The 27,167-nt window shown below is 37.8% G+C and overlaps 4 protein-coding genes and 1 long non-coding RNA gene across 6 annotated transcripts; 2 read left to right on the forward strand and 3 right to left on the reverse strand.

Moving 5' to 3' along the window:
* Window positions 1-3,543: 3,543 nt before the first annotated feature.
* On the forward strand, window positions 3,544-4,379 carry LOC113471499. The gene is made up of 2 exons (XM_026830702.1): window positions 3,544-3,936; window positions 4,186-4,379. The coding sequence occupies exons 1-2, from the start codon at window positions 3,670-3,672 to the stop codon at window positions 4,351-4,353; spliced, it is 435 nt and encodes a 144-aa protein (XP_026686503.1). The 5' UTR covers window positions 3,544-3,669; the 3' UTR covers window positions 4,354-4,379.
* A 42-nt stretch (window positions 4,380-4,421) lies between these two features.
* On the reverse strand, window positions 4,422-6,057 carry LOC113471498. Its single transcript, XM_026830700.1, has 3 exons — window positions 5,985-6,057; window positions 5,100-5,174; window positions 4,422-4,886 (listed from the first exon to the last, which is right to left on the reverse strand). Exons 2-3 carry the CDS (start codon window positions 5,127-5,129, stop codon window positions 4,422-4,424), a joined length of 495 nt encoding a protein of 164 aa, XP_026686501.1. The 5' UTR covers window positions 5,130-5,174; window positions 5,985-6,057.
* Window positions 6,058-15,433: 9,376 nt separating this feature from the next.
* Window positions 15,434-20,474, reverse strand: LOC103519096 (probable Dol-P-Man:Man(7)GlcNAc(2)-PP-Dol alpha-1,6-mannosyltransferase). Its single transcript, XM_026830701.1, has 7 exons — window positions 20,297-20,474; window positions 19,715-19,879; window positions 18,796-18,821; window positions 17,822-18,087; window positions 16,983-17,228; window positions 16,562-16,612; window positions 15,434-15,440 (listed from the first exon to the last, which is right to left on the reverse strand). Exons 1-7 carry the CDS (start codon window positions 20,343-20,345, stop codon window positions 15,434-15,436), a joined length of 810 nt encoding a protein of 269 aa, XP_026686502.1. The 5' UTR covers window positions 20,346-20,474.
* A 2,584-nt stretch (window positions 20,475-23,058) lies between these two features.
* LOC103519097 (coiled-coil domain-containing protein R3HCC1L) lies at window positions 23,059-26,376 on the forward strand. Of its 2 annotated transcripts, XM_026830703.1 has the most exons (5): window positions 23,059-23,163; window positions 23,291-23,421; window positions 24,498-24,555; window positions 25,337-25,512; window positions 26,190-26,376. In XM_026830703.1, the coding sequence occupies exons 1-5, from the start codon at window positions 23,060-23,062 to the stop codon at window positions 26,240-26,242; spliced, it is 522 nt and encodes a 173-aa protein (XP_026686504.1). In that variant the 5' UTR covers window position 23,059; the 3' UTR covers window positions 26,243-26,376. The 2 variants fall into 2 exon arrangements, with proteins under 2 accessions (XP_026686504.1, XP_026686505.1); XM_026830704.1 differs by lacking the exons at window positions 23,059-23,163; window positions 24,498-24,555 and adding an exon at window positions 24,697-24,770 and having other exon boundaries at window positions 23,180-23,421; window positions 25,353-25,512.
* LOC113471500 lies at window positions 26,262-26,932 on the reverse strand. Its single transcript, XR_003394177.1, has 2 exons — window positions 26,725-26,932; window positions 26,262-26,503 (listed from the first exon to the last, which is right to left on the reverse strand). It is a non-coding gene; the product is annotated as an uncharacterized LOC113471500 (long non-coding RNA).
* Between the last annotated feature and the right edge of the window lie 235 nt (window positions 26,933-27,167).

Consider the following 27,167-nt stretch of genomic DNA (forward strand, 5'->3'; position numbering starts at 1 on the left):
GGAAATCGGAATTTTTATCGAGGTTCTTTTTACGATTATGTAGGGTAAGTGTACCATTTATTCGCCCACCTAAAAAACGTACCATTTATTGGCCCACCTGCCCACATTTATTTTTCTAATTTCCTACCTACCTATTAAAGTTTTTGTGGGATTCCTAGGCGCCCATTTCCTAGCCCTGATAAAGGAGAGGAGAATGCAGTACATTGGGAAAGGGAGTACTGAAAGGGGAAGGAGGTGGAGGGCGAGGTTTTTCCACTTCATCAATGTTCTGTGTAAGAAGAAAAGGGAAAAAAACTTGTGAAAAGTGCGAGGTAGGGAGAGAGGGAGAGACAGAGGGAAAGAAAATGAGGGGTAGGAGGAAGGGAAAGAAAAGGCTAGGGAGAGAGAGAGGGGGGGAAAGACGGCGGATTAGAGAAGTATTTGCTCGAAGCTTTGGAAACTTAAACACATATTCAGCTAAGTTTTCAAGAGGGGAGAGAGAGAGAGAGAGAGAGAGAGAGAGAGAGAGAGAGAGAGAGAGAGAGAGAGAGAGAGAGGAGTAGCTTTTGTCATTAATAATATATGAAATATTGCCGTAAAATTAGAAGTCCCTATTTAGGCTAAAAGAGTATTAGGTATCTACCAACCTAATGAAGACAGTTTGAATTGTTTTCACTGATGATAAGTGTAATTGTACACCTTTCGTTTTATTTCATTAATTTTCAGGTTTTACTATAAAAATATAATAATCGTTTTGTGACAAAACAGTGTCAATTGCTAGTCAGTTCCATGTGTTCAGTGACCGGGTTCTGATCCGCTGTATCTGCATCTGCTGGGATGCTAGCCTCACTATCAATATCTGTATCTCCTGGGATGTCTGTATTTGCTGGGATGCTAGCCTCACTGAACTCTCGAAAGCTACTCTCAACTCGTTTGCTTTAAAAAGTAATGAACAATGAAAGTTGCCACCCCATCTTGCGCTCACAGAAACACCCGTAATTATTCATGTTAGGCCAAGCGTTACAACACAAAACATCTCAACTGCTACATTATCGACACGTATAGTCTGAATAACTCAACGTAGAACATGAAAATGAAACATTAATTGACCAAAAAGTCAACGTGTTTCTTCATAATTGTCGCTAGGGTTGGAAAGTAAGGAAAGGAATCTATTGGACTCATTCATTCACTCAAAACAAGAAATTAAAAGAAAATAAATGGTTGTTCAAAAGACCTCCCTCCTCCAGGGAAAGGGGAAATTGAAAGGAAAGAACTGAAAACACCGTTACCGCAATTTTGGACTCGAACCACCAAACTCTAGAGTCTAGAGTCTAGAACAAAAATCCACCGCGTTATTCATTACACCAAGGTTGAAACACCCGTAATTATTCATGTTAGGCCAAGCGTTACAACACAAAACATCTCAACTGCTACATTATCTGACACGTATGTAATTATTCATGTTAGGCCAAGCGTTACAACACAAAACATCTAACTGCAACATTATCTGACACGTATAACCCTATAAAAAATGCCCTAGTCAGCACAATTTCTAGTCAGCTGTCAGCATAACCCAAGAAACAAACACCCGTAATTATTCATGTTAGGCCAAGCGTTACAACACAAAACATCTCAACTGCTACATTATCTGACACGTATAACCCTATAGAAAATGCCCTAGTCAGCACAATTTCTAGTCAGCTGTCAGCATAACCCAAGAAAATCTCCAGAGTTTTGAATAGAAAATGTTTATCAAAAGTCGGTCGATGTCACCTAAAACAAGTGTGAATTTTTTTCCCCAGGAGGTCTCATAGAGAGAACTCTTATAACGGAGATCTTACCCGTATCATCCCGAAAGAAATCGAAGAGAGAAGAAGGACAGGATAGGTGAAGTGCAGCCGTTCTAAGACCGAACCTTATCTGTCTAGGATAAAGTTCGACATGGGAGGGAGTTGACCGCGCGACTTAGCGCTTACAATGCAGACGTGCTACCCGCCAAGCTAACTAAACTGGTGTTTATCTTCTAACTAAGCCGTGTGGAAAGAAATTAATTTTTCAAAAATGGAATAAAGTTTCTACAAGAGCTACCAACCGCTGACATGTTCACTTGATATACCGTAACAATACTCGCATCTAATGTTTACTTTAGTTTCAAACAAACATCCTGCTTGAACACACATCAAGTTCGCGGAGACAGTAGTCAATTAGAGAGGGAGTGACTGACAACTGACAGTCCTGAGTTCGAGAAGGGGTCACGAGAAAAAATATTTGACGAAAAATTTACGCGTGTTCCCACTTTTGAACGAGGAGCCTTCTCTTCTGTTTGTTCAAATGCTCTAACTTCCGGGTCTAAATAACTCAACGTAGAACATGAAAATAAAACATTAATTGACCAAAAAGTCAACATGTTTCTTCATAATTGTCGGCAGGGTTGGAAAGTAAGGAAAGGAATCTATTGGATTCATTCATTCACTCAAAACAAGAAATTAAAAGAAAATAAATGGTTGTTCAAAAGACCTCCTCCAGGGAACTCTACCACTTAAAGAAAGAAAGAAAGGGAAAATTGAAAGGAAAGAACTGAAAACATCGTTACCGCGACTTTGGACTCGAACCACCAAACTCTAGAACAAAAATCCACCGCGTTATTCATTACACCAAGGTTCAAACACCCATAATTATTCATGTTAGGCCAAGCGTTACAACACAAAACATCTCAACTGCAACATTATCTGACACGTATAACCCTATAAAAAATGCCCTAGTCAGCACAATTTCTAGTCAGCTGTCAGCATAACCCAAGAAAGATTTTCAATCAATTATTATCTTTACAAAAGTGAAAAAATACCTCGGAACTTCCATTCTTAATAAAGTTTGCTCGGAAATTTGTCGAGAGGAATTAAAAATTCATTTCACTGAACTGTTAAAAAAAAGGGAAAAAAAGTTTGTCCGTTTTTTATTCCTTATTCTTGTTTAGAAATTCTGACATTACTAAGAACTTTTTTTCTGTGTTATTAATTATTAAAAAACACCCCTTCTAAATTATTGTTAACCATTTCTTTTAAGAATAAAAACATACCTAAATTGATTTAGAAAAACTCGAAGGGTTGTTGTAGGTATTCAGGAAAATTTTATTGTAAAATATTCACTCACTACTGTGGTCCTTGGAAATTTAATTATTTGTTTTGAAAAAGAACTTGTGAACATGGGAAAAGCAGTTGAGAGACAGACCGTTTGATTTGTATAGAAACTGTAGAAAGGGTTAGGTACCAGACAAAATGTATTTTCATTTCATGAATGAGCTTTTGTCATTAATAATATCTTGGAAATTTAATTATTTGTTTTTAAAAAGAACTTGTGAACATGGGAAAAGCAGTTGAGAGACAGACAGTTTGATTTGTATAGAAACTGTAGAAAGGGTTAGGTACCAGGCAAAATGTATTTTCATTTCATGAATGAGCTTTTGTCATTAATAATATATTATATGAAATATTGCCGTAAAATTAGAAGTCTCTCTTAGGCTAAAAGAGTATCAGGTAGGTATCTATCAACCTAATGAAAACAGTTTGAATTGTTTTCACTGATGATAAGTGTAATCGTACACCTTTCGTTTTATATTAATTTTCAGGTTTTACTATAAAAATATAATAATCGTTTTGTGACAAAACAGTGTCAATTACTAGTCAGTTCCATATGTTCAGTGACCGGGTTCTGATCCACTGTATCTGCATCTGCTGGGATGCTAGCCTCACTATCAATATCTGTATCTCCTGGGATGTCTGTATTTGCTGGGATGCTAGCCTCACTATCAATCTCAACATATTTGCCAAGCCCAACCCGGTCCTCTACATATCCCAACAGAGCTTGTGCTATACATACTTCATCATCCGTAGATTCTATATTGTCCGAGGAACTTCCAGGAACTTCTATGTTAGTGGTGGACTGCTCGGTAACATATTGGTCCAAATTGTTTCCCGACAGAAGATCTTCAAACTTTGCACCGTCTTCTCGTTGTTCGTTTGTGAGGTCGTTGCTATCTTCTGGAGGTTTGTTTTTGGTATCGTTGGCCTTTTCTACATCTTCAGCTTGTGGTGCATTTGCGCCTGCTTCGTTGGAAGTTTTCGGTAAGACTGGTTCAGAGGTCTCGCCAGGTTGTGAGGAACTTCCAGGAACTTCTATGTTAGCGGTGGACTGCTCGGTAACATATTGGTCCAAATTGTTTCCCGACAGAAGATCTTCAAACTTTGCACCGTCTTCTCGCTGTTCGTTTGTGAGGTCGTTGCTATCTTCTGGAGGTTCATTTTTGGTATCGTTGACCTTTTCTACATCTTCAGCTTGTGGTGCATTTGCGCCTGCTTCGTTGGAAGTTTTCGGTAAGACTGGTTCAGAGGTCTCGCCAGGTTCACTATCTTCTGGAGGTTCGTTTTTGGTATCGTTTGCCTTTTCTACATCTTCAGCTTGTGGTGCATTTGCGCCTGCTTCGTTGGAAGTTTTCGGTAAGACTGGTTCAGAGGTCTCGCCAGGTTGAACTTTGCACCGTCTTCTCGCTGTTCGTTTGTGAGGTCGTTGCTATCTTCTGGAGGTTCGTTTTTGGTATCGTTTGCCTTTTCTACATCTTCAGCTTGTGGTGCATTTGCGCCTGCTCCGTTGGAAGTTTTCGGTAAGACTGGTTCAGAGGTCTCGCCAGGTTCTTTTATAACTTCCATAGTTTCCCCAGCCAGGTCATCTCCTTTTGGTTTGTTCTCTGCGGATCCTTCGAATTGAGGCTTCTTTATTTTGAACGTTATCTTGTCCATGATGCCTTTGATGTTTTTGCCCTTGTTGGTCGTCTTTGGTCGGCTCTTGCTTCGGTTACGTTCGCCGCTCTTGGTTGTTTTACCCACAGTTTTTTCCTTGGACTTTGAACCGTCCTTCGTTTATCAAAGACATCATCATCATTGTGTGTTTTACTCTTGGATACGTGTTGGCAATTTGTGCTGGGAAAAAAAAAGAACTCTCGAAAGCTACTCTCAACTCGTTTGCTTTAAAGAGTAATGAACAATGAAAGTTGCCACCCCATCTTGCGCTCACACCGTTTCCTTTTCAGGGCTGAACTTACACAAGACAATCAGGTTAACCCCGTCCTTCTTTTTCGATTTGGAAAGTAACGACATAATTTAGATGAGAAGTTTTGTGTGAGAACAGTTTTTCTGGAGAATTTTTGTGTAAGAACTCTCGAAAGCTACTCTCAACTCGTTTGCTTTAAAAAGTAATGAACAATGAAAGTTGCCACCCCATCTTGCGCTCACAATATTCCTTTTCTCCCTCCCCTCTTCCAAACTATCTCCCATCCTCCTCTCTTTATACTGACATCATCTTACTTTTCAATCCGGGATTCATTTTGTGCTTCTATTTCAATTCGTTTTCCATTTTTCCTCGGGACTTTTTGTTCCTCTTCTCCCTCCCTTCTTCCAAACTATCTCCCTCCCTCTTCTCTCGTCTTTATACTGACATCATCTTACTTTTCAATCCGGGATTCATTTTGTGCTTCTATTTCAATTCGTTTTCCATTTTTCCTCGGGACTTTTGTTTCGTGTCAAAGGGAGAGAGGGGGAGGGGGATGAGGGAGAGGGAGATACAGAGATTAGACGGAGAAAGAAAGCTAAACATTAGAAATCCATCAATAATGCTGTCTGTCTTCCTAAAAAAAAAAAAAAAAAAAAAAAAAAAAAAAAAAAAAAAAAAAAAAAAAGAAAAAAAAAAAATCAGGGCTGATCTTACACAAGACAATCAGGTTAACCTGCAGGTAAGCAATAATTAACTGTAAGATGTTACCTACCTAAGGCCGGGTTATTATTACGTTAAGGCGGTCTCTTCCTGATCCCTTATGTGCCGCGTCCATTTTAGTTTAGGACTATTGCACTACTACTAAGGCCGGGTTTATGAGTACCGTCCTTCTTTTTCGATTTGGAAAGTAACGACATAATTTAGATGAGAAGTTTTGTGTGAGAACAGTTTTTCTGGAGAATTTTTGTGTGATGTTAATTTGAGGATTGAAGTTCTTTCAATTTTTGTGTACAGTGGCCAAATTCTTGACTTGGTCCCACTATCTAGCCCATCTTTGCTGGTCAGAGATTTCAGGAAGTCTATGACCGTCTTATAAGTATCGGCACCATATTATGTGTACTGTGTAGGTACCGGTGTCACAGATAACAATGTAGGTATGTATTTAGTTCTCTGATTACTCGTTTTTGTGTCATTTGAGCAAGCTAGAAACCTGGAATATATACCTAATATGTAGTGAAGAAAAACCAGTATTTAGTTCTCTGATTACTCGTTTTTGTGTCATTTGAGCAAGCTAGAAACCTGGAATATATACCTAATATGTAGTAAAGAAAAACAAGTTCTCTGATTACTCGTTTTTGTGTCATTTGAGCAAGCTAGAAACCTGGAATATATACCTAATATGTAGTGAAGAAAAACATAAATTTAGTACCTCGTCTCTCGAATAAAAAAAGCTCTTAAAGTACCAACACGGAATGGTTCGTTTTTTATTGCTCCCATTCATTTATGGTCGTTGAAAATTAAACAACTCGTCTCTACCTCGAATAAAAAAAGCTCTTAAAGTACCAACACGGAATGGTTCGTTTTTTATTGCTCCCATTCATTTATGGTCGTTGAAAATTAAACATTCTCGAATAAAAAAAGCTCTTAAAGTACAAACACGGAATGGTTCGTTTTTTATTGCTCCCATTCATTTATGGTCGTTGAAAATTAAACAAAACTAAATAAGGCAGTCGAAATGAATTTGATTCTCCCCCCACCCTCTCGCCATCGTATTTAAAATAAATAAAAAAACGTCATTAAAAATAGCTTCTTCGGGGTTTTTATATTATCTGGTGGGATTATAAATAATCTTCTCGTATTCATAAAATGTTTCCCGAGTTGTAAAAAAAGATAATCAAAAAAAATAAAAGGTCGTTTGTTTCCTACGGGGTGCTTAAACAGACTCTACCTCGAATAAAAAAAGCTCTTAAAGTACCAACACGGAATGGTTCGTTTTTTATTGCTCCAATTCATTTATGGTCGTTGAAAATTAAACAAAACTAAATAAGGCAGTCGAAATGAATTTGATTCTCCCCCCACCCTCTCGCCATCGTATTTAAAATAAATAAAAAACGTCATTAAAAATAGCTTCTTCGGGGTTTTTATATTATCTGGTGGGATTATAAATAATCTTCTCGTATTCATAAAATGTTTCCCGAGTTGTAAAAAAAGATAATCAAAAAAAATAAAAGGTCGTTTGTTTCCTACGGGGTGTTTAAACAGAATTGCAAAGGAAACACATGGGTTCAGCAACCGACAGAAGGGATTGGAAGTGGCGGGAGGGAGTGTCGTTTGATGAAAAGTTTTCCTTTTGAAAATTTAACATACAATATTTGTTTGACGTGCTTTGCTTTGACGGGCACAGCTAATGAGTAGATTAGAAATGTATGAATCACGAAAAATAAATAAATATAACCGGATTATACATACGTATGCGTAATTAGAATAGAAAAGTTTTCCCATTGTAGGTACATATTATACAGAATAGATAGAGCATACACATAGAGAATGAGAAATTGACAATGAATATGCCTAAAGCTGTGGCCACACATAGTCTACGGCCGTCGATCGATGTCGACCGAATCTGTACGCTGCCTCGACGCCATAGAACCATAGATTCATCTCGTCGATCGACCATCGATTGAGTCGATCGACGGCCGCCATCTATGTGTGGACACATATTATTACTACCTCAAGGGCGCTTTTACTCTGTTATGCAGTTATGCACGGAGTCTTTTCTTACTCCCGAAGAAAATAATAATAATAATAGTGCTTATTTATACTGCTCGCATAGGACTGAAAAGTCCCTCAATGAAGGAGGAAATAGTAAACAGAGCTGATAGGGAACGGAGTTGATAGGGAACGGAGCTGATAAGGAACAAAGCTGATAGGGAACGCAGCTGATAGGGAACAAAGCTGATAGGGAACAGACCTGATAGGGAACAGAGCTGATAGGAAACAGAGCTGATAGGGAACGGAGTTGATAGGGAACGGAGCTGATAAGGAACAGAGCTGATAGGGAACGCAGCTGATAGGGAACGGAGCTGATAGGGAACGGAGCTGATAGGGAACAAAGCTGATTGGGAACGGAGCTGATAGGGAACAGAGCTGATTGGGAACGGAGCTGATAGGGAACAGAGCTGATAGGGAACGGAGCTGATAGGGAACGCAGCTGATAGGGAACAGAGCTGATAGGGAACGCAGCTGATAGGGAACGGAGCTGATTGGGAACGGAGCTGATAGGGAACAGAGCTGATTGGGAACGGAGCTGATAGGGAACGGAGCTGATAAGGAAAAGAGCTGATAGGGAACAGAGCTGATAGGGAACAGAGCTGATAGGGAACAGAGCTGATAGGGAACGAAGCTGATAGGGAACGGAGCTGATAGTGAACGGAGCTGATAGGGAACGGAGCTGATAGGGAACGGAGTTGATAGGGAACGGAGCTGATAGGGAACGGAGTTGATAGGGAACGGAGCTGATAGGGAACGGAGCTGATATTTCTGCTGAAATATCTACACGAGTAGGTACGTGTATATTCGCTTCGACCGGAAACTTTTATTTGATATCTCATGTGTCAAATAGAGCTGATAGGGAACGGAGCTGATAGGGAACAGAGCTGATAGGGAATAGAACTGATAGGGAACAGAACTGATATTTCTGCTGAAATATCTACACGAGTAGGTACGTGTATATTCGCTTCGACCGGAAACTTTTATTTGATATCTCATGTGTCAAAAAGGGGGGGCAAAAAGCTGACAAGTACCTTTTTCCTTCCGAATTCCCTCGGTACACAGACAGAATAAACAGGCCTACGTGTAGAAGCCTGATGGAATTACGATGAGAGCCTAATCCTATTCCAACTTTTATCAAAATCCATTACTGTCGCAATCTCGCAATGCTAAAAGATCGAGTTATGACAGTATCGGAGTTGATTTCGACGAAGGACCTTATGAAATCGGAATTTTTATCGAGGTTTTTTTTACGATTACCTATGTACCTACCTATTAAAGTTTTTGTGGGATTCCTAGGCGCCCATTTTCTAGCCCTGATAAGGGAGAGGAGAATGCAGTACATTGGGAAAGGGAGTACTGAAAGGGGAAGGAGGTGGAGGGCGAGGTTTTTCCACTTCATCAATGTTCTGAACAATGACTTCCTCTTCACTTGAGAAGCCGTTTTTCCATTATTCCCAATTTTCAATCAATTATTATCATTACAAAAGTGAAAAAATACCTCGGAACTTCCATTCTTCTGTAGTTTATCCAAGTAATTATACTAGTTAAATTGTTATAGAAATAGGGATATGAATACGATATTGAGTTGTATTTTTCGAAGTATTTTTGTCACGGTGATGGGCATCAAAGGTACCTATTAATATTGTGTGATGTTGGTCATGTTGGTGACAATGGATAATAAAAGGTAAAATAAGCTGATAAATTGAAAGACCCTATTGGTATGAAAGCAAGACAAAGAGGTCATATTCGTGAATCACACATTTTTAAAATGTTTTTAATTTGTACATTTCACAACTTAAAGTAAAACATTTAGCTTAAAATAAAAGTGGTAATGACAGTTTACAAGATGAGAAACAAGAGACTTTTTAAAGGGGTTGGAATATTTGCAGTTTTTGTGAACTTTAAAGGCAAGAAAATTTTTAATCTAGAGTCGTGAAATAGGAAGCCTTTGTAATTTCCTATAGTTTGGACTTAATTTAAATCAAGACAGTCATAATCATATAAGAAAAGCTCAACAGTGACAAGAGGTGGCATTAATTTTTGGGTAAGATTGTAACTCTAACCCTGTGTAATGACAGTTTACAAGATGAGAAACAAAAGACAATCGGGTTGGAATATTTTTAGTTTTTGTGAACTTTAAAGACAAGCGTCATGAAATAGGAAGCCTTTGTAATTTCCTATAGTTTGGACTTAATTTCAATCAAGACAGTCATAATCATATAAGAAAAGCTCAACAGTGACAAGAGGTGGCATTAATTTTTGGGTAAGATTGTAACTCTAACCCTGGAAACGTTCTTAGGGCACATTCTTTTATACTAATGCCTATGTGGGAAACGAAAAAAATAGATGAGAAAATTTTCGCCTCATCTTGTATTCAAACCTTCGTCACTTCACTTTGTGACCATGAGATGATAGAGGCCAATGACCCATTTGGCCAAGAGGTCAATGACCTTAACTTTAATTGACGTGAACTTACATTTAGATTCTCTTTGGTTCAATTTGTTTCTCACCCCATAATGTCATACCACACCTCACCCATAATGACTAGAATATCAATCTTATTATTAAAGGACAGACATTGCCTGAGGTAATAATCATGCCCTTGGTTTAATTTGTATAACAAATATCGGTAAAAAAAAAAAAAGATAATAATAAAATTATGATTATTATAGTGTGCAAATTTAGCTAAACAGAAAAGATGGTTGCAGTCAAATTATAAAATGTGTATAATAATTTAATAATGAAATCCAGAACGGTAAAGGTACTTACATTGAAATAACAATAAATACTAACATTAAAAGAGTGTAAAATTTAAAATCTTTCACATTTTTGAAAACTGTTAAAAACTCTGGCTCTTATCACATATTTTTCTCAATAAAACTTCGAAGAAACGATTAAAAGAGATTTCGGTTCTGAAATCATTTCCTCTGACTGGTTCCATTGATTTTTTTATGAAACGAAAAATGCTCTTTATACGTACAAACAACCTAAAATATAGTTTTGGGGGCACGGTTGGTCCAGTGGTAACGCGCTTGCTTGCCATGCAGAAGGTCCCGGGTTCGAATCCCACCATCGACAAAAATTTGTAATCGTTTTTCGATTGCAAATATTTCAACGGGTTACTTTCTGGTGTTCTCGTGATTCTCTTTCTATTTCCGCTTCTTCTTTGTATAAAATTTTGGATGGCCATGGGAATAACAGTGAAAACCTTTCCAGCTGTTTCCCCCCTCCCTCTTTATTATTTCTTCATTTCAGATTGAACCCCCAACTTGTCCATTAAACACTCCGTACTTGCTTCAGGAGTCCTGAACACTGGAAACGGCCTTTAGTATGAACAAGCCCTGAAGTCATTTGATATCGAGGCATAATGGATAGAGAGGACCGAGGCAATTCGAGAGCATGACAGACATACAATAAAGCTATAGTTAAGTATTTAAGTAGTGAGAAAAGAAGAAAACAAAAGATAGAAAAGAGAAAGAATGAGGAGAAGAGAAGGAGGAATAGATCGAAACAAAGAGGAGAGAGAGAGAGAGGAAGGGAGAGAGAGATTGAGAGAAGGAAAGAGAGATTGAGAAAAGACAATGTCTTTGGCAAGAATACAACTTCTTCTATCACTCCCTTTCTCTATCAAAAGGAAGGGCTTAAAGAATGCTATCGAACCAGTGGTATTTCAAAATTGTAGTAAAAAAAAAGAAAAATTAGGAAAATCAAAGTTCCTTCCTAATTTTTTTTTTATATATCTCCGTGAATCCAGTGGATGTATTGTGCCATTTTACTTATCAGTCTTAATAATAGCAATAGCAGGTAAAGATACTAGGTACCATGACATGCACAGATCCGTGCTGTCAACATTGAAAGTCGATAAACAATATACGCTCTAGGGAGTCTAAGGGGTTGCACTTCAAAAACTCAGCGAAACATCAACTATAGAAACATAATAGCAAGCACATGTGTTTAATTTCTCACAACTCACTGGCTAAAACAAAATAGGTTAATATTACATTAGACATATAGGTACGAGAACAGAGGCCTAGAAAGCAGTGGTCCTTAAACTTTTTATGTCTGAAATTAACAAAGTTGAAATTTTATCAGGTTTTTTGACGTACCTAGGGTAAGTGTACCATTTATTCGCCCACCTAAAAAACGTACCATTTATTGGCCCACCTGATGTATTGTGCCATTTTACTTTATCAGTCTTAATAATAGCAATAGCAGGTAAAGATACTAAGTACCATGGCATGCACAGATCCGTGCTTTCAACATTGAAAGTCGATAAAAAATATACGCTCTAGGGAGTCTAAGGGGTTGCACTTCAATAACTGAGCGAAACATCAACTACAGAAACATAATAGCAAGCACATGTGTTTCATTTCTCACCACTCACTGGCTAAAACAAAATAGGTTAATATTACATTAGACATACGAGAACAGAGGCCTAGAAAGCAGTGGTCCTCAAACTTTTTATGTCTGAAATTAACAAAGTTGAAATTTTATCAGGTTTTCTGACATCTACAAACAAAGTTTAGGTCGGTCGATGTCACCTAAAACAAGTGTGAATTTTTTTCCCCAGGAGGTCTCATAGAGAGAACTCTTATAACGGAGATCTTACCCGTATAACTCAGCGAAACATCAACACTATAGAAACATAATAGCAAGCACATGTGTTTCATTTCTCACAACTCACTGGCTAAAACAAAATAGGTTAATATTACATTAGACATACGAGAACAGAGGCCTAGAAAGCAGTGGTCCTTAAACTTTTTATGTCTGAAATTAACAAAGTTGAAATTTTATCAGGTTTTTTGACGTCTACAAAGTTTAGGTCGGTCGATGTCACCTAAAACAAGTGTGAATTTTTTTCCCCAGGAGGGCTCATAGAGAGAACTCTTATAACGGAGATCTTACCCGTATCATCCCGAAAGAAATTGAAGAGAGAAGAAGGACAGGATAGGTGAAGTCCAGCCGTTCTAAGACCGAACCTTATCTGTCTAGGATAAAGTTCGACATGGGAGGGAGTTGACCCCGCGACTTAGCGCTTACAATGCAGACGTGCTACCCGACAAGCTAACTAAACTGGTGTTTATCTTCTAACTAAGCCGTGTGGAAGCAAATTAATTTTTCAAAAATGGAATAAAGTTTCTACAAGAGCTACCAACCGCTGACATGTTCACTTGATATAGGTAGGTACCGTAACAATACTCGCATCTAATGTTTACTTTAGTTTCAAACAAACATCCTGCTTGAACACACATCAAGTTCGCGGAGACAGTAATCCAAGCTAACTAAACTGGTGTTTATCTTCTAACTAAGCTGTGTGGAAGCAAATTAATTTTTCATAAAGTTTTCACAAGAGCTACCAACCGCTGACATGTTCACTTGATATACCATAACAATACTCGCATCTAATGTTTACTTTAGTTTCAAACAAACATCCTGCTTGAAAACACATCAAGTTCGCGGAGACAGTAATCAATTAGAGAGGGAGTGACTGACAACTGACAGACCTGTGTTCGAGAAGGGGTCACGAAAAAAAAAATAAAAAAATAAAAAAAAATATACCTATTTAACGAAAAATTTACGCGTGTTCCGATTTTTTTTTTTCAGCTCGTAGTCTCAGGCTAAAAACAAAGTGCAACGGAGAGCAAAGAACATGGAGATCCCTTTAGTGCTCAGTTCTATGTGGTTTGAATTCCTCGCTTCCCTCCATTGTAACTTCCCTCTACGTTCTCTTTGCTCTGATTGCTCTCTCCCCCACTATGTTTTAAGCCTCAGGAATCCAGATTGAAGGAAGCGATGCGATGGTTCCCTAGAATCCCTAGCTTACAATGAGGACACGCCACTGGTAAAAGAGGTACATAAAAAAGCAAGAAAACATTATAAAATAGAAAGCAAATACATAGGTGAGTACACTGTGCATAAAAAACAAACTTCAAATACATACCTACATATGCACTGTACATAAAAAAAAACATACTTGTGTTAGACACACGCCGAGATATGCAAGCAATAAACTTTGTTCACAACATAACAACTTGCTCAGGAGGAGAGAGAGAGAAGAGAGAGAGAGGGGGAGAGAGAGAGAGAGAGAGAGCTCTGAGAGATCATAAGATCAGAGAGAGAAGGAAAAGAGAAGAAAGAGAAAGAGAAAAAAGAGGACGATGGAAGGAAGAGGGAGAGGAGAAATGGACAAAAAGACATTAGTATAAAAGGAAAATACATCTACCTGATGGTGTACAAAATACAAATCTACAAAGAGATAGAAAAGGCTATGAGATAAAAACTAAAAGACTAAAAAGAGGGCATGACAGACATACAATTAAGCTAAAGTTAAGTATTTAAGTAGTGAGAAAAGAAGAAAACAAAAGATAGAAAAGAGAAAGAATGAGGAGAAGAGAAGGAGGAATAGATCGAAACAAAAAGGAGAAAAAGGGAAGGAGAGAGAGAGAGAGACAGAGAGAGAGAGAGGAAGGGAGAGAGAGAGATTGAGAGAAGGAAAGAGAGATTGAGAAAAGACAATGTCTTTGGCAAGAATACAACTTCTTCTATCACTCCCTATCTCTCAGGTGGTCTCACACGGGTTGTACTTTTCCCGTAGGAAATAAATTTCCTATTTTACTGAAATACGAGTAATCTGGTGAAAATACCATAGTAAAGAAAAGAAGAGAGTACCTAATGGAATAGTAAGTAATGATGTAAAGTTGGAAAGAAATTAATACCGTCCGATTGTCTTCTTCTTTTAGGAGGTTTGATAGAGGGCACTGTAACTACTAACTACTGAGGCCTTATTGTCCTGAAATCGAATGGTGAAGGACAGGAAAGGAGAGAGCCATCCGTTCTGATGAAGAACTTTCCGTTGTATCAACTTCTTCTTCATTTTCTCCAAAAAGATTGTGACCCGTGTGTCAGCTGCCTTACTCTCTCCCCTCTATCTCTCTCTCTCTCTCTCTCTCTCTCTCTCTTTCTCTCTCTATTTCCCTTTCTCTATCTTCTTCCTCCTTCTTCTGTCTCAGTTTCTCCGATATTCCTTTGGGCACAATCAGAATCTGTTGTGGTCCTTGTTATTAGACCTATCTGATAGAAATTTCATTTGAGAAAGGGGTATGTTCCACGACTAGAATCTAGAATTTCATTAACGACAGTAAAATTAGTGGAAGCCAATGAAATTAGTGGAGATGTCAAAGATCCCATTTCATTATAGGTACACAGTTACACACCTATTCAGCAAGTCATGGAGTTACTCGTATGTCGCGATGCGATGGTTAAAATACAAAAAACTTTGTAAATTCTACCTTTTCCCCAACTGTCATGATTGGCAGATATAACTTCAGGGTCTGACAGGGGGAAACAGAAAATATTACAGAGGGAAGGAATAAAATTTCAAAGAAAAACAATCACTTTGCGAAATTCAATAAGGGGGGGGGCATGTTTGGAATTTCATTAGCGACAGTAAAATTAGTGGAAGCCAATGAAACTAGTGGAGATGTCAAAGATCCCATTTCATTATAGGTAGGTAGGTACAAAGTTACACACCTATTCAGCAAGTCATGGAGTTACTCGTATGTCGCGATGCGATGGTTAAAATACAAAAACTTTGTAAATTCTAACTTTTCCCCAACTGTCATGATTGGCAGATATAACTTCAGGGTCTGAGAGGGAGAAACAGAAAATATTACAGAGGGAAGGAATAAAATTTCAAAGAAAAACAATCACTTTGCGAAATTCAATAAGGGGGGGCATGTTTGATGTTTGTTTCGGAGAGTGACGTTGTAAAATGCACAGTTAGAAGCAGAAAATAGAACTAATGCTTTTTTTTTTCGAGGAAAAAATGGAAATTTCGTTTTAAAAAAACATGTTCACATTTCGGGGGAGAAAAACAAACAGTGAAAATGAAAATGTGTTTTCCAGCTAAATAGCTAAACAGAATCCATTATTTAGCTACGTACTTTGGCATGTTTGATGTTTGTTTTGGAGAGTGACGTTGTAAAATGCACAGTTAGAAGCAGAAAATAGAACTAATGCTTTTTTTTCGAGGAAAAAATGAAAATTTCGTTTTAAAAAAAACATGTTCACGTTTCGGGGGAGAAAAACAAACAGTGAAAATGAAAATGTGTTTTCCAGCTAAATAGCTAAACAGAATCCATTATTTAGCTACGTACTTTCCTATACACGTTTTCCAGCTCATTTTTCTCAACTTTTATTTTTCTACTTTTTCTCTCTGGAAGCAGACGGCTGCTTGCATGGGTACTTTCCTATACACGTTTTCCAGCTCATTTTTCTCAACTTTTATTTTTCTACTTTTTCTCTCTGGAAGCAGACGGCTGCTTGCATGCTGTTTCGATTCTATTATTTCCAATACACGAGGAATAAAAATAATGGGGGGAAAAGGAGAAGGGGGTGTTAGAAGGAAATGTGAAAGAAAACTACTGTAAGATTTTCGTAATGGCCATTTCATACTAACTGCAGGACTTCTTGAGTGGGATACAGAATACTGGACCAGGGTGAAGCGAACATTTCCCGTGATGTCTTTTTATTACTTTCCTTATCCTATAGGAAGGAAAGTAATGTAATCGGGTCAAAATTTCGATGGTCAGTTTTTAGTGCCAAAACACGTAAATGAAATGATATTAAGTAGCGCGTGCTGCAGTGAATGTAAAATACACGTGTTTGGTCTCATATAAAACACAGATGATTCGGTCTAGCTAATGCTGAACATTTTATGAAAACCTACGTCTAACAAAAGCGTTGTTTTACGTTATAATAAACCCACCTGTCATAAAGTTCTCTGTAAGAATAAGATTTATATTCGGTCTTGTTGTATCTAGAAATTAAGAATGAAATATTAGCGCGTGCTGCAGTGAATGTAAAATACACGTATTTGGTCTAATATAAAACACAGATGATTCGGTCTAGCTAATGCTGAAAATTTTATGAAAACCTACGTCTAACAAAAGCGTTGTTTTACGTTATAATAAACCCACCTGTCATAAAGTTCTCTGTAAGAATAAGATTTTCATTTCCTCCTGTATCATTTAGGGTACAAAAATGTTCTTTTTTCAGCATATGTTTTCCTGTAACCTCAACAATAACTGATGCATTCCGGCTGCATTTTTCTACTTTCCGTCCAGGATTCTACGAGTATATAAAGTCAAATACAGCTTCATGATTGGTAAGCCTAACGCTTCACTTACGTCCAACCAGGATTGAGCTGAGTGAATCGAGACACGCCTGTCTGAGCTGCATAGTTGTCAATATGAACATTCACCGACGAATCAGAAGGCTCTATTTTGTGGAGGGTGGAGATAGCCACGCCCCCTGCATAGTTATTGGCGGAGATAGACAACAGGAAATAGGTGATGGTCAGATTGATGACAACATGCAGGACAATGCCTAGGGCGACACATTTGTGTAGAAACGACTTGGTGCGACGACTCCAACTGAAAATATAATGGTAATAGAAAGTAATATGCTTGCATGCTGTTTCGATTCTATTATTTCCAATACACGAGGAATAAAAATAATGGGGGGGAAAGGAGAAGGGGGTGTTAGAAGGAAATGTGAAAGAAAACTACTGTAAGCTTTTCGTAATGGCCATTTCATACTAACTGCAGGACTTCTTGAGTGGGATACAGAATACTGGACCAGGGTGAAGCGAACATTTCCCGTGGAAAGTAATAGTAATGTTCATTAGTGGAGAGAGAGGATGTTATACAACAATGGGCAAACAGCCCTAAGAGTTCGGTTAAGTTTATACGAACCAGCCTAGTTAGCTTGGAGGGTAGCGCGTCTGCCTTGTAAGCGCTAGGTCGCGGGTTCGATTCCCGCCTGGGGCGGATTTTATCCTGAACGGATAAGGTTCGTTCTCGGAACGGCTGGCTTTCTCCTATACTGTCTTCCTTCTCTCTTCGGTTTCGGAACAATAAGACCTTAGGAGTTAAAGTTCCCTCTCTCAAAATTCTTAAAAAAAAAAAATTAGGAATCTAGGATTGGAACCGTACACTCTGGTTTGGGCAAGGTGGACCATACTCACAGCAGATTACAGGTATAAGCGGCGGCCACATTGAGTACGGGAAAGGCGTAGATAATGAACCGGAGCTCCTTATGGGGCAGAAACGAGTACAGCGTAATGAACACGAGAGCTGGGCCTACGAGCCGCCTTATCCTCTTGTCCCACACTAGGGAGGAGGGCAGGAGAAATATGGATGCCCCCATAGCACGGGGCAGTGCGGAGTAGAAATACCACAGGAATGGATGTGTCTGAGATACTCGTATAAGGAAATGGGTACTAAACAAGGTCTAATATATATATGTAATTTTATTGTAAAATTTACCCATGAAATAAATAAGACCTTGTTTAGATTGCGGGAGTAAACGGACTTTTCAGTCTCATTCTGGCAGGATAAACAAGGTATATTCTAATCTAATATAATGCGACACAATGGCTTTGCCATAAATTTGAAATGAGTATTGATATAATGGCTTTGTCATAATGCAGGCATTTTCATCTGAACAGCCCTGGAGCTCACTAAGATTTTCCTTCACTATAAAAACAATGTGCAACTTGGTCACAAAATAGCAAATTACGTACATACTCGTTTGTCTGTGGTTGTTGATAACTTTCGAACGGTTATTTTAATTTTGAGATGAAATTTGGCAAACATGATTAACAAGGTCATAATGAGAATTTGCTCAATCATTTTAGATCCCTTGTGGACCGGGTAGAAGCTCTTTGTGTTCTGCCCATATAAGCTAAATGCGTTTTCCTTCTATGTACCTATTCGTGCGATATGGGAATTTGTAGTACCTACTATGTAGAATGTAGATAATACCTACGTAGAATGTACTCATGTAGATTTAAATTGAAGAAATCGTACACAAACATATGTTGCCGTACGTTTAGATTGATATGCGGAAATATTTCACCGTGATTAGGTAGAGGCGGAGGATGATGAGTTTACTCATGGGTAACTTCTACTGAAATTTTCTCCAGAAAATGGAGAGGGCAGTCAGAAGGGGAGGATAAGGGAAATCTGTAAATGAAACTAAGAAAACAATTCAATCCGAAGGAAAATCTGTAAAACCAAGAGAAGAATAAATCGGTTTTAAGTTTCACATGGAAAATTCAGAAGTTGACTCCAAATTCAAAGTAAATAAATTCAAATTTAAACTCGAAAATCGACCTAAAACTCCATCAAATTAAGGAATCGGGCTTCAAAATAATAACTTAATAACTGAAGAAATTGGCTTTAAATTCCAATAATTTAAGAAATCAACTTTAAATTCCTATAAATCAACTTCAAATTCCAATAATTTAATAAAATGACTTCAAATTACAATAAAATCGACTTCAAATTCCAACAAAAGAAGAAATCGACTTCAAATTCTTCTCCACGGCGTCACTTCGCGCGTCGGCACTGGCGGAAATTCCTCGCCGAAAGTTAACCATTATCAAGATTTATTCGTACCTATTTTCCAGACCAGAAGAGGGAGGGGGTGAGAACGAAGAGGTTTAATATATCATCATTATTCTTTCACTAGATTTAGCAAATCATTCTACGGGAATATAAGTAGATCCCGGATATTAAAATTGAAACACGAAATGATTCGAGCTGAAATGTGTATTGTTAAACCTGGATGAAGAGATAGATATTAGATACGGGCATTGTTGTTTATTGAAAATTTTCATCGATGAAGGAACGAGGTGATTGGTTTTTCTTCCATTCGGATAAAATTCTGGGTGATTTCAATAGTACAATACGTACGTTATCTATCCAAGTGCAATATTTTTCAAGAGTTACATCTAGTAGGTACCTATGCTTTACTAACTGGAGTAAATCACTAATAGTGAAGAATAGGCGAGAACTATTTTCAAGGTATTTCAACCTCTTTAATATGAAATGAATGCACCTCTAAGGGTAGGTACCTAACTTATACCCAGTAATAGATAACCTTAGATAGAATAGTTCGAACAGGATAAGAAGTCCCAAGAAAAGAGCCAGCTCAGCACGGAATATAATCACACAAATGCCACTCATCCAGATTAGAGTTGTGTGTTGTTTCCTGAGCCATGCATGCAGAGCAAACATCACTGGAAATAACAGGGGAAAACAAGCAGGATTCTTACTTAAGTCAAATGAGATTTTCTCCCTCAAAAAAAGAAAAAAAAGCCAGAATTTCAGAAATAAAGAGGGGAACTGGGGTTAAGAAGCAAAGCTAATTCAACAAAGGATTTCTTGTCTTTCATTATACAGCAAAATTTTTGAAAAGTTGGAAGTCCTTGAAAGAATAAGCCTTGAGACTTGAAGAAGATGAATAAAACTGTCCTCTCAGTAATTCAGAAGGATATACCTACCTACTTTTTTATTAATATTATTTATTTTTCCAAATACAAAAAGACCTTCTCTAGACTACCTATGCATGGGAGTAAAGGAACTTTTCATTCTCATTCTGGCAGCATTAGCAGGGTATATTCCATTCTGCTGTACTAACATTAGAATTCACTTACCAAATGGCAGGGCCATAATATTGGGCAGAGTTCTGGTCAGGTAGAACATAAAATGAAACTGAGATATGGTGAGAATGAGAAGCCACCTGGCAACTCCTTCACCAAACAGATATTCTATCGTTGACTTGAATTTAGTCCATGAAAATATAACAGTGGCTCCTAGAACACATCTCACTGTAAATTGAAAAAAATAAAAAAATAACATAAAATAAAGTTTACAAGGACAAGAAATTATACCTAAGCAATGCAAAGAAAGAAAATGAGATTCAAAACAATTCAAGCAAATCGCTATCTACAGACACATCTCACTGTAAATTGAAAAAAAAAATAACATAAAGTTTACAAGGACAAGAAATTATACCTAAGCAATGCAAAGAAAGAAAATGAGATTCAAAACAATTCAAGCAAATCGCTATCTACCTACTTACCCATTCAAAATTATGGATTTTTTGTCCATAACATCAATGACCTAGGAGAATGAGAAGGATCCCCAACAAGATGCTAGGACAAAATATTAACATAGGTACTGTAAGATACAGGGTGTCTACCAAAATGGAAAAATAAAATTCCCTGACTTTTCTCGGTTTTCCAGTCCTTTTTTTCCAAATTTCCAGTCTACTTTTTCAAGATTTTCCACCCTATTCCCACTGCGTCACAACAGATTTTTTTTTTTGGATGAACATTAGTGTTGGCCATACCCTCCATCACTGTGTGTAGTGTACACTGTCAGACTAACTACATGAACTACATCACATTTTCAAAAAAATATGTTCCAAACTTGCAGAGATGCCTGAACTCTGTCCCAAATTACCTAAATTGGAGGGGACTCGGGACACACACACATTTGTTTACATTTAAATTAGATGGGGTTGAAGATACCTTGGTTCATGAATTTTCTAATTTAATGAAAAATATTAAAGGAATCATTCTTGTGGTTTACGTTTTAAAAAAAAAAAACATTATTCTTTTTGTTCATAAGATTAATGTTAAGTTGTTGCTGAGAAATCATAGGTACCATAAATTACGACTCTGTATCATTTTCCATATGAGAAGAACTGAGGCAAATTTTCACTGTATCAATAGACATCAACTTATCCTTCATCTAGAAATTTAAATTGATGGGTAGGTAGGTTATCTACCTAAGCAACAGGGTATATTTATATTGTAAAACAGTAAAAATAAGTTACCTACCTAAGTAAAACTATATAATTTCTTTCATCAAGTACCTATAATTGTATCAAAAAATTATCCAAGTACATGAGATAAATGAGAACTTATATTGTTATACCTATCAATGTAGGTCAAGGCTGGAGATAAAACTCCACATAAGCACCTTACCTTGGACTGTTGCCAATATACATATGCTTTTCTTCCATCCAGTATCTACCAACATATTATTTTCTTAAATTCCTTAATTGAATAGGTGAAACAGCTCTTTTGCTCTTCAATATAGTGGAAAAAGTACTTACCTATAATAATTGAACATTTAACATAAAAAAACTATGAAGTACTTTGCTGACTGACTGCAGTGACAAAATTACAACTGATTATAATAACATAGTTTTGGGTGTAGGTATTAGCTTCATAGATGTCCTGAAACAGCTCTTTTGCTCTTCAATATATTGGAAAAAGTACTTACCTATAATAATTGAACATTTAACATTAAAAAAAAAAAACTATCAAGTACTTTGCTGACTGACTGCAGTGACAAAATTACAACTGATTATAATAACATAGTTTTGGGTGTAGGTATTGTGAAACAGGTCTTTTGCTCTTCAATATAGTGGAAAAAGTACTTACCTACCTATAATAATTGAACATTTAACATTAAAAAAAAAACTATCAAGTACTTTGCTGACTGACTGCAGTGACAAAATTACAACTGATTATAATAACATAGTTTTGGGTGTAGGTATTAGCTTCATAGATGTCACTTGTCCTGCTGACTTAATGTAAACAATAATGTAATAATACTGACTCTTGTTTTGTTTTGAAAATTGCTGATGCTTCATTTCTTTGGAATGCCTTCAACTTGACCTATACCACAAATTTCACAGAGTTTATTATTTAGGTTCAACTTAAGATCTCTACTTATCACTAGTTCTAGGTTTCAAACCCAAGGTCCTTGATTCAATCCCCAGTAGAGAAAAGAAAAATAGTCCCATATTGATTAGGTACAATTTTGGCAAAAATAATTAACACATAATATGTACCTAATTAAAAAAAAAAAAAAAAAAAAAAAATGTTGGCTTGATTTTGGAGCCCAGTAGGCTATAAAAGACTTTTTAAAAAAAAAAAAAAAATTCGCTTGAATTTGCAGCCCAGTAGGCTATCAAAGACTCTTTTACCCTGTTAAGGTAAAGCCAGTTAACTTATTGAACCACTAATATCATTGCACATCTCTTTCTCTCGTTTCCAGTGTTCTTCTGTTTCCCCCTCTGAACAATTGGAGACGCTTCCTCATTCATCATACAGTGTGTGATAGCTATGCAGTCAAGCATCAGCTCAGCTCCCTGTCAGTAGGAGAGGGAGCAGCTAGGAGAATCGCCGTGTGTGATTCCAGTTTGAAAAAAGACGAGTAAGCAATGTGAAATACTGATCTTTGTTTTAAAAGAAGAAACCAGCCCCGAATATTTTGAAGTTTGGATAAAGTCTGTCCCTTTAAACAACCAATTCGTTTCGCGTGCATCACTAGTCTAGTAATTAACGCGAGAACGACTGATAAAATTCCTTTATGAAAATCCCATTCTCTGTTTTCAGCTCATGAACAAGATGGGCAAAGTGTCCGTTCAGACACCCACTCAGGAGTACCGCAACTTCCAGACCCCCGAAGAGAGATCCTGTGATGGAGAAAATATCCTGGAGATCTACGGGTTCTGGTTTTCAGCTCATGAACAAGATGGGCAAAGTGTCCGTCCAGACACCCACTCAGGAGTACCGCAACTTCCAGACCCCCGAAGAGAGATCCTGTGATGGAGAAAATATCCTGGAGATCTACGGGTTCTCATCGACTCTCACGAATCGGGATTTGATGGATGTGTTTGCGGCGTATTCGCGAACCTTCTTCCATATTAAGTGGGTGGATGACACGCATGCTTTGGGCGTGTTTGCGAGTCCACTAGTGGGTAAGTACAGAATAGGAAAAGTTTTGTTCCGTTTAATGTTTTGTTTTCTTCATTTGATAATAACAAGTAAATACAAATACAAGAGGATCCTTCCTAAGACACAATGCTTCTTCCTAAGGCACAAGACAGAAAAGATCTAACCAGGTCGCAGTTGTGTTTGCGAGTCCACTAGTGGGTAAGTACAGAATAGGGAAAGTTTTGTTTCATTTAATGTTTTGTTTTCTTTATTTGATAATAAAAAGTAAATACAAATACAAGAGGATCCTTCCTAAGACACAATGCTTCTTCCTAAGGCACAAGACAGAAAAGATCTAACCAGGTCGCAGTGACATAGGGTTAGTAAAGCCGATGGCCCTACTTATACCAATGCCAAAGTATAGAATAGAAAATACCTTGCTTTTATTTGTCCTGCTGGAATGAGACTAAAAAGTCCCTTCTCACCAGCAGTCTAAATAAGATCTCATTTATTTTATGGGTTTAATAACATGACGTTTAATGTTTTGTTTTCTTTATTTGATAATAACAAGTAAATACAAATACAAGAGGATCCTTCCTAAGACACAATGCTTCTTCCTAAGGCACAAGACTGAAAAGATCTAACCAGGTCGAAGTGACATAGGGCGTTTAGTAAAGCCGATGACCCTACTTATACCAATACCAAAGTATAGAATAGAAAATACCTTGCTTTTGTTTGTCCTGCTGGAATGAGACTAAAAAGTCCCTTCTCACCAGCAGTCTAAATAAGATCTCATTTATTTTATGGGTTTAATAACATGACCGTTTAGTAAAGCCGATGACCCTACTTATACCAATACCAAAGTATAGAATAGAATATACCATGCTTTTGTTTGTCCTGCTCGAATGAGACTAAAAAGTCCCTTCTCACCAGCAGTCTAAATAATCTCATTTATTTTATGGGTTTAATAACATGACAGAATAAATGTTTACAGCAGAAGAAAAGGAAAAAAAAAGACCTTGCTTACTAAAAACTAAAAATTTATTGTAATTATTCAATATTTCTTTCTAGATTCTACTATTCAATAGCAAACTGATTAATTCGTTTCCCTTGTTTCCAGCGGATGAAGTGCTCAACACAAATCTGCCCAACGTGAAGACGCGGCCTCTTAAGGAAGCCACAATAACATGACAGAATAAATGTTTACAGCAGAAGACCTTGCTTACTAAAAACTAAAAATTTATTGTAATTATTCAATATTGCTTTCTAGATTCTACTCTTCAATAGCAAACCGATTAATTCGTTTCCCTTGTTTCCAGCGGATGAAGTGCTCAACACAAATCTGCCCAACGTGAAGACGCGGCCTCTCAAGGAAGCCACAGCGCTGTCTAAGGCCAAAGCCAAAACCCTCAACCTGATCTCTACACCTCTACCGCGGCCCAAAACCTGTCTGTCCTCGGCTAGAAGACTGGTATCCGGAGCTCTGGGTATTCGAGTCCAGGTGTCCGAAACCAAACGAGAAGAAGAAAGACAGATGCTACGCGATGCCAGAGGTAATTTCATAATAATCGACGTCATTTAATACTTAGGGTGGATTTCACCAATATTTTTTCAGCCCCTAGAAGGTCTGTTAAGTTCCATATGATAGGTTTAGGCTTAACAGGGTTGGTAATCTAACAGCCGGTTAGGGGGGGGGGAGAAGGTTGGTGAAACGCACAGTTAATATATTGATTTTGTTAATATATATTAAAAAAAAAAATCTGGTGTGAACATCACACGACTTTCCTTACCCTATTGAATTATGCTTACTTGAGTGTTCTTTTACCCTAACTTTTACAATATCTCTAACCGTTTTGTCGCTATAGCTGAAAACCGCCAGAATCGGTCGAAATCTGTCCAAAAGCGGTCAAAATACCGCCAAGCGCAGCAACCATCGCAACCAAACGTTTTGTGTTGCATCACAGCGCTGTCTAAGGCCAAAGCCAAAACCCTCAACCTGATCTCTACACCTCTACCGCGGCCCAAAACCTGTCTGTCCTCGGCTAGAAGACTGGTATCCGGAGCTCTGGGTATTCGAGTCCAGGTGTCCGAAACCAAACGAGAAGAAGAAAGACAGATGCTACGCGATGCCAGAGGTAATTTCATAATAATCGACGTCATTTAATAATATCTTAGGGTGGATTTCACCAATATTTTTTCAGCCCCTAGAAGGTCTGTTAAGTTCCGTATGATAGGTTTAGGCTTAACAGGGTTGTTAACTTAGGGTGGATTTCACCAATATTTTTTCAGCCCCTAGAAGGTCTGTTAAGTTCCATATGATAGGTTTAGGCTTAACAGGGTTGGTAATCTAACAGCCGGTTAGGGGGGGGGGAGAAGGTTGGTGAAACGCACAGTTAATATATTGATTTTGTTAATATATATTAAAAAAAAAAATCTGGTGTGAACATCACACGACTTTCCTTATCCTATTGAATGATGCTTATTTGAGTGTTCTTTAGGCTTAACAGGGTTGTTAATCTGACAGCCAGTTAGGGGGGTGGGCGGTGGGGGAGAAGGTTAGTAAAACCCACAGTTAATGTATTGATTTTGTTATGATATATTAAAAAAAAAAATGTACCCATCTATCTACTATGTGACCTGACTCTTTCAAATTGGGACAAAGTTGTAGTCTTGATTCAAAATCAATCTTGTGCCATTAAAGGTCTGGGCAAATTTTCATTTGACAAGCCCCCACAACCCCACTAAAGAAGTGCGTATCATTTAAAAAAAATGAAATACAGTTACTAATTTCAATTTTTTTCTCTCATTTCAGAAAAGAAACGCCAGGAAGCCCGACAGCGGCAAGACATCTGGGAGAAAGATTGATATGGAGAATGAACCAGAACTAGCAAATATTTTAAGGTTGGTCTGCTTCCCTGTTTAAGGCCATTGGGAGGCCTGCTCTCTGTGGTGAAGCAGGGAGCTCCATTACAACTCTTTGTGTATTACCGCATTACGCCTCTTGAAATATATTGTTTTCATTTCCCATCAATATGTTTACACGAGCGAGCCCCCTGCCCAATTTTGGCGGGCCTTACAGTTTACACGAATCTTCTTCAATCTTGCAATCTTCTTCTTCTTTTTTACCTTTTCCCACTCAAGTGGGATCGGCATTTTTAGACAACAATTTCCAGTTGCCTCGGTTATCTTTTACCTTTTCCCACTCAAGTGGGGTCGGCATTTTTGACAACAATTTTCAGTTTCCTCGGTTATAAACATCATCTACTGATAATCCCTTCTCACTCAGATCTTTATTCACGCAATTCTCCCATTTCTTCTTCGGTCTGCCTCTTGCTCTGCGTTTTTACCTTTTCCCACTCAAGTGGGATCGGCATTTTTAGACAACAATTTCCAGTTGCCTCGGTTATGAACATCATCTACTGATAATCCCTTCTCACTCAGATCTTTATTCACGCAATTCTTCCATTTCTTCTTCAGTCTGCCTCTTGCTCTGCGTCCTGTCACTTCTATTCTGCTCACTTTCTTTCCAATATAATCTTCATCCCTTCTCATCACATGACCATAAAACTGCCTCTTGCTCTGCGTCCTGTGACTTCTATTCTGCTCACTTTCTTTCCAATTTAATCTTCATCCCTTCTCATCACATGACCATATCATTGTAACCTTCGTTCTTGTATCTTCTTGGTAACTTCAGTCACTTTTAACTTGTCTCTGATCACTTCATTCCTTATTCTGTCCATCCTAGTCACTCCAAGACTCCACCTCAACATACGCATTTCCGCCACTTCCA

The sequence above is a fragment of the Diaphorina citri genome, unplaced genomic scaffold (genome assembly GCF_000475195.1).
Source record: "Diaphorina citri unplaced genomic scaffold, Diaci psyllid genome assembly version 1.1 scaffold2533, whole genome shotgun sequence".
Taxonomy (NCBI): domain Eukaryota; kingdom Metazoa; phylum Arthropoda; class Insecta; order Hemiptera; family Psyllidae; genus Diaphorina; species Diaphorina citri.

Coding starts and splice junctions, on each gene's coding strand:
- LOC103519096 (XM_026830701.1), bottom strand. CDS start 20,345: ATGTTCTACCTGACCAGAACTCTGCCCAATATTATGGCCCTGCCATTT. Junction 17,229..17,821: donor GCTTATACCTGTAATCTGCT/GTGAGTATGGTC, acceptor TTATATTTTCAG/TTGGAGTCGTCGCACCAAGT. Junction 16,613..16,982: donor CAGCTCAATCCTGGTTGGAC/GTAAGTGAAGCG, acceptor CTTAATTTCTAG/ATACAACAAGACCGAATATA.
- LOC113471498 (XM_026830700.1), bottom strand. CDS start 5,129: ATGTCGTTACTTTCCAAATCGAAAAAGAAG. Junction 4,887..5,099: donor TTTCCAAATCGAAAAAGAAG/GACGGGGTTAAC, acceptor TGATAAACGAAG/GACGGTTCAAAGTCCAAGGA.
- LOC103519097 (XM_026830703.1), top strand. CDS start 23,060: ATGAACAAGATGGGCAAAGTGTCCGTTCAGACACCCACTCAGGAGTAC. Junction 24,556..25,336: donor ACGCGGCCTCTTAAGGAAGC/CACAATAACATG, acceptor TTTGTGTTGCAT/CACAGCGCTGTCTAAGGCCA. Junction 25,513..26,189: donor GATGCTACGCGATGCCAGAG/GTAATTTCATAA, acceptor CTCTCATTTCAG/AAAAGAAACGCCAGGAAGCC.
- LOC113471499 (XM_026830702.1), top strand. CDS start 3,670: ATGTTCAGTGACCGGGTTCTGATCCACTGTATCTGCATCTGCTGGGAT. Junction 3,937..4,185: donor GACTGCTCGGTAACATATTG/GTCCAAATTGTT, acceptor GGTAACATATTG/GTCCAAATTGTTTCCCGACA.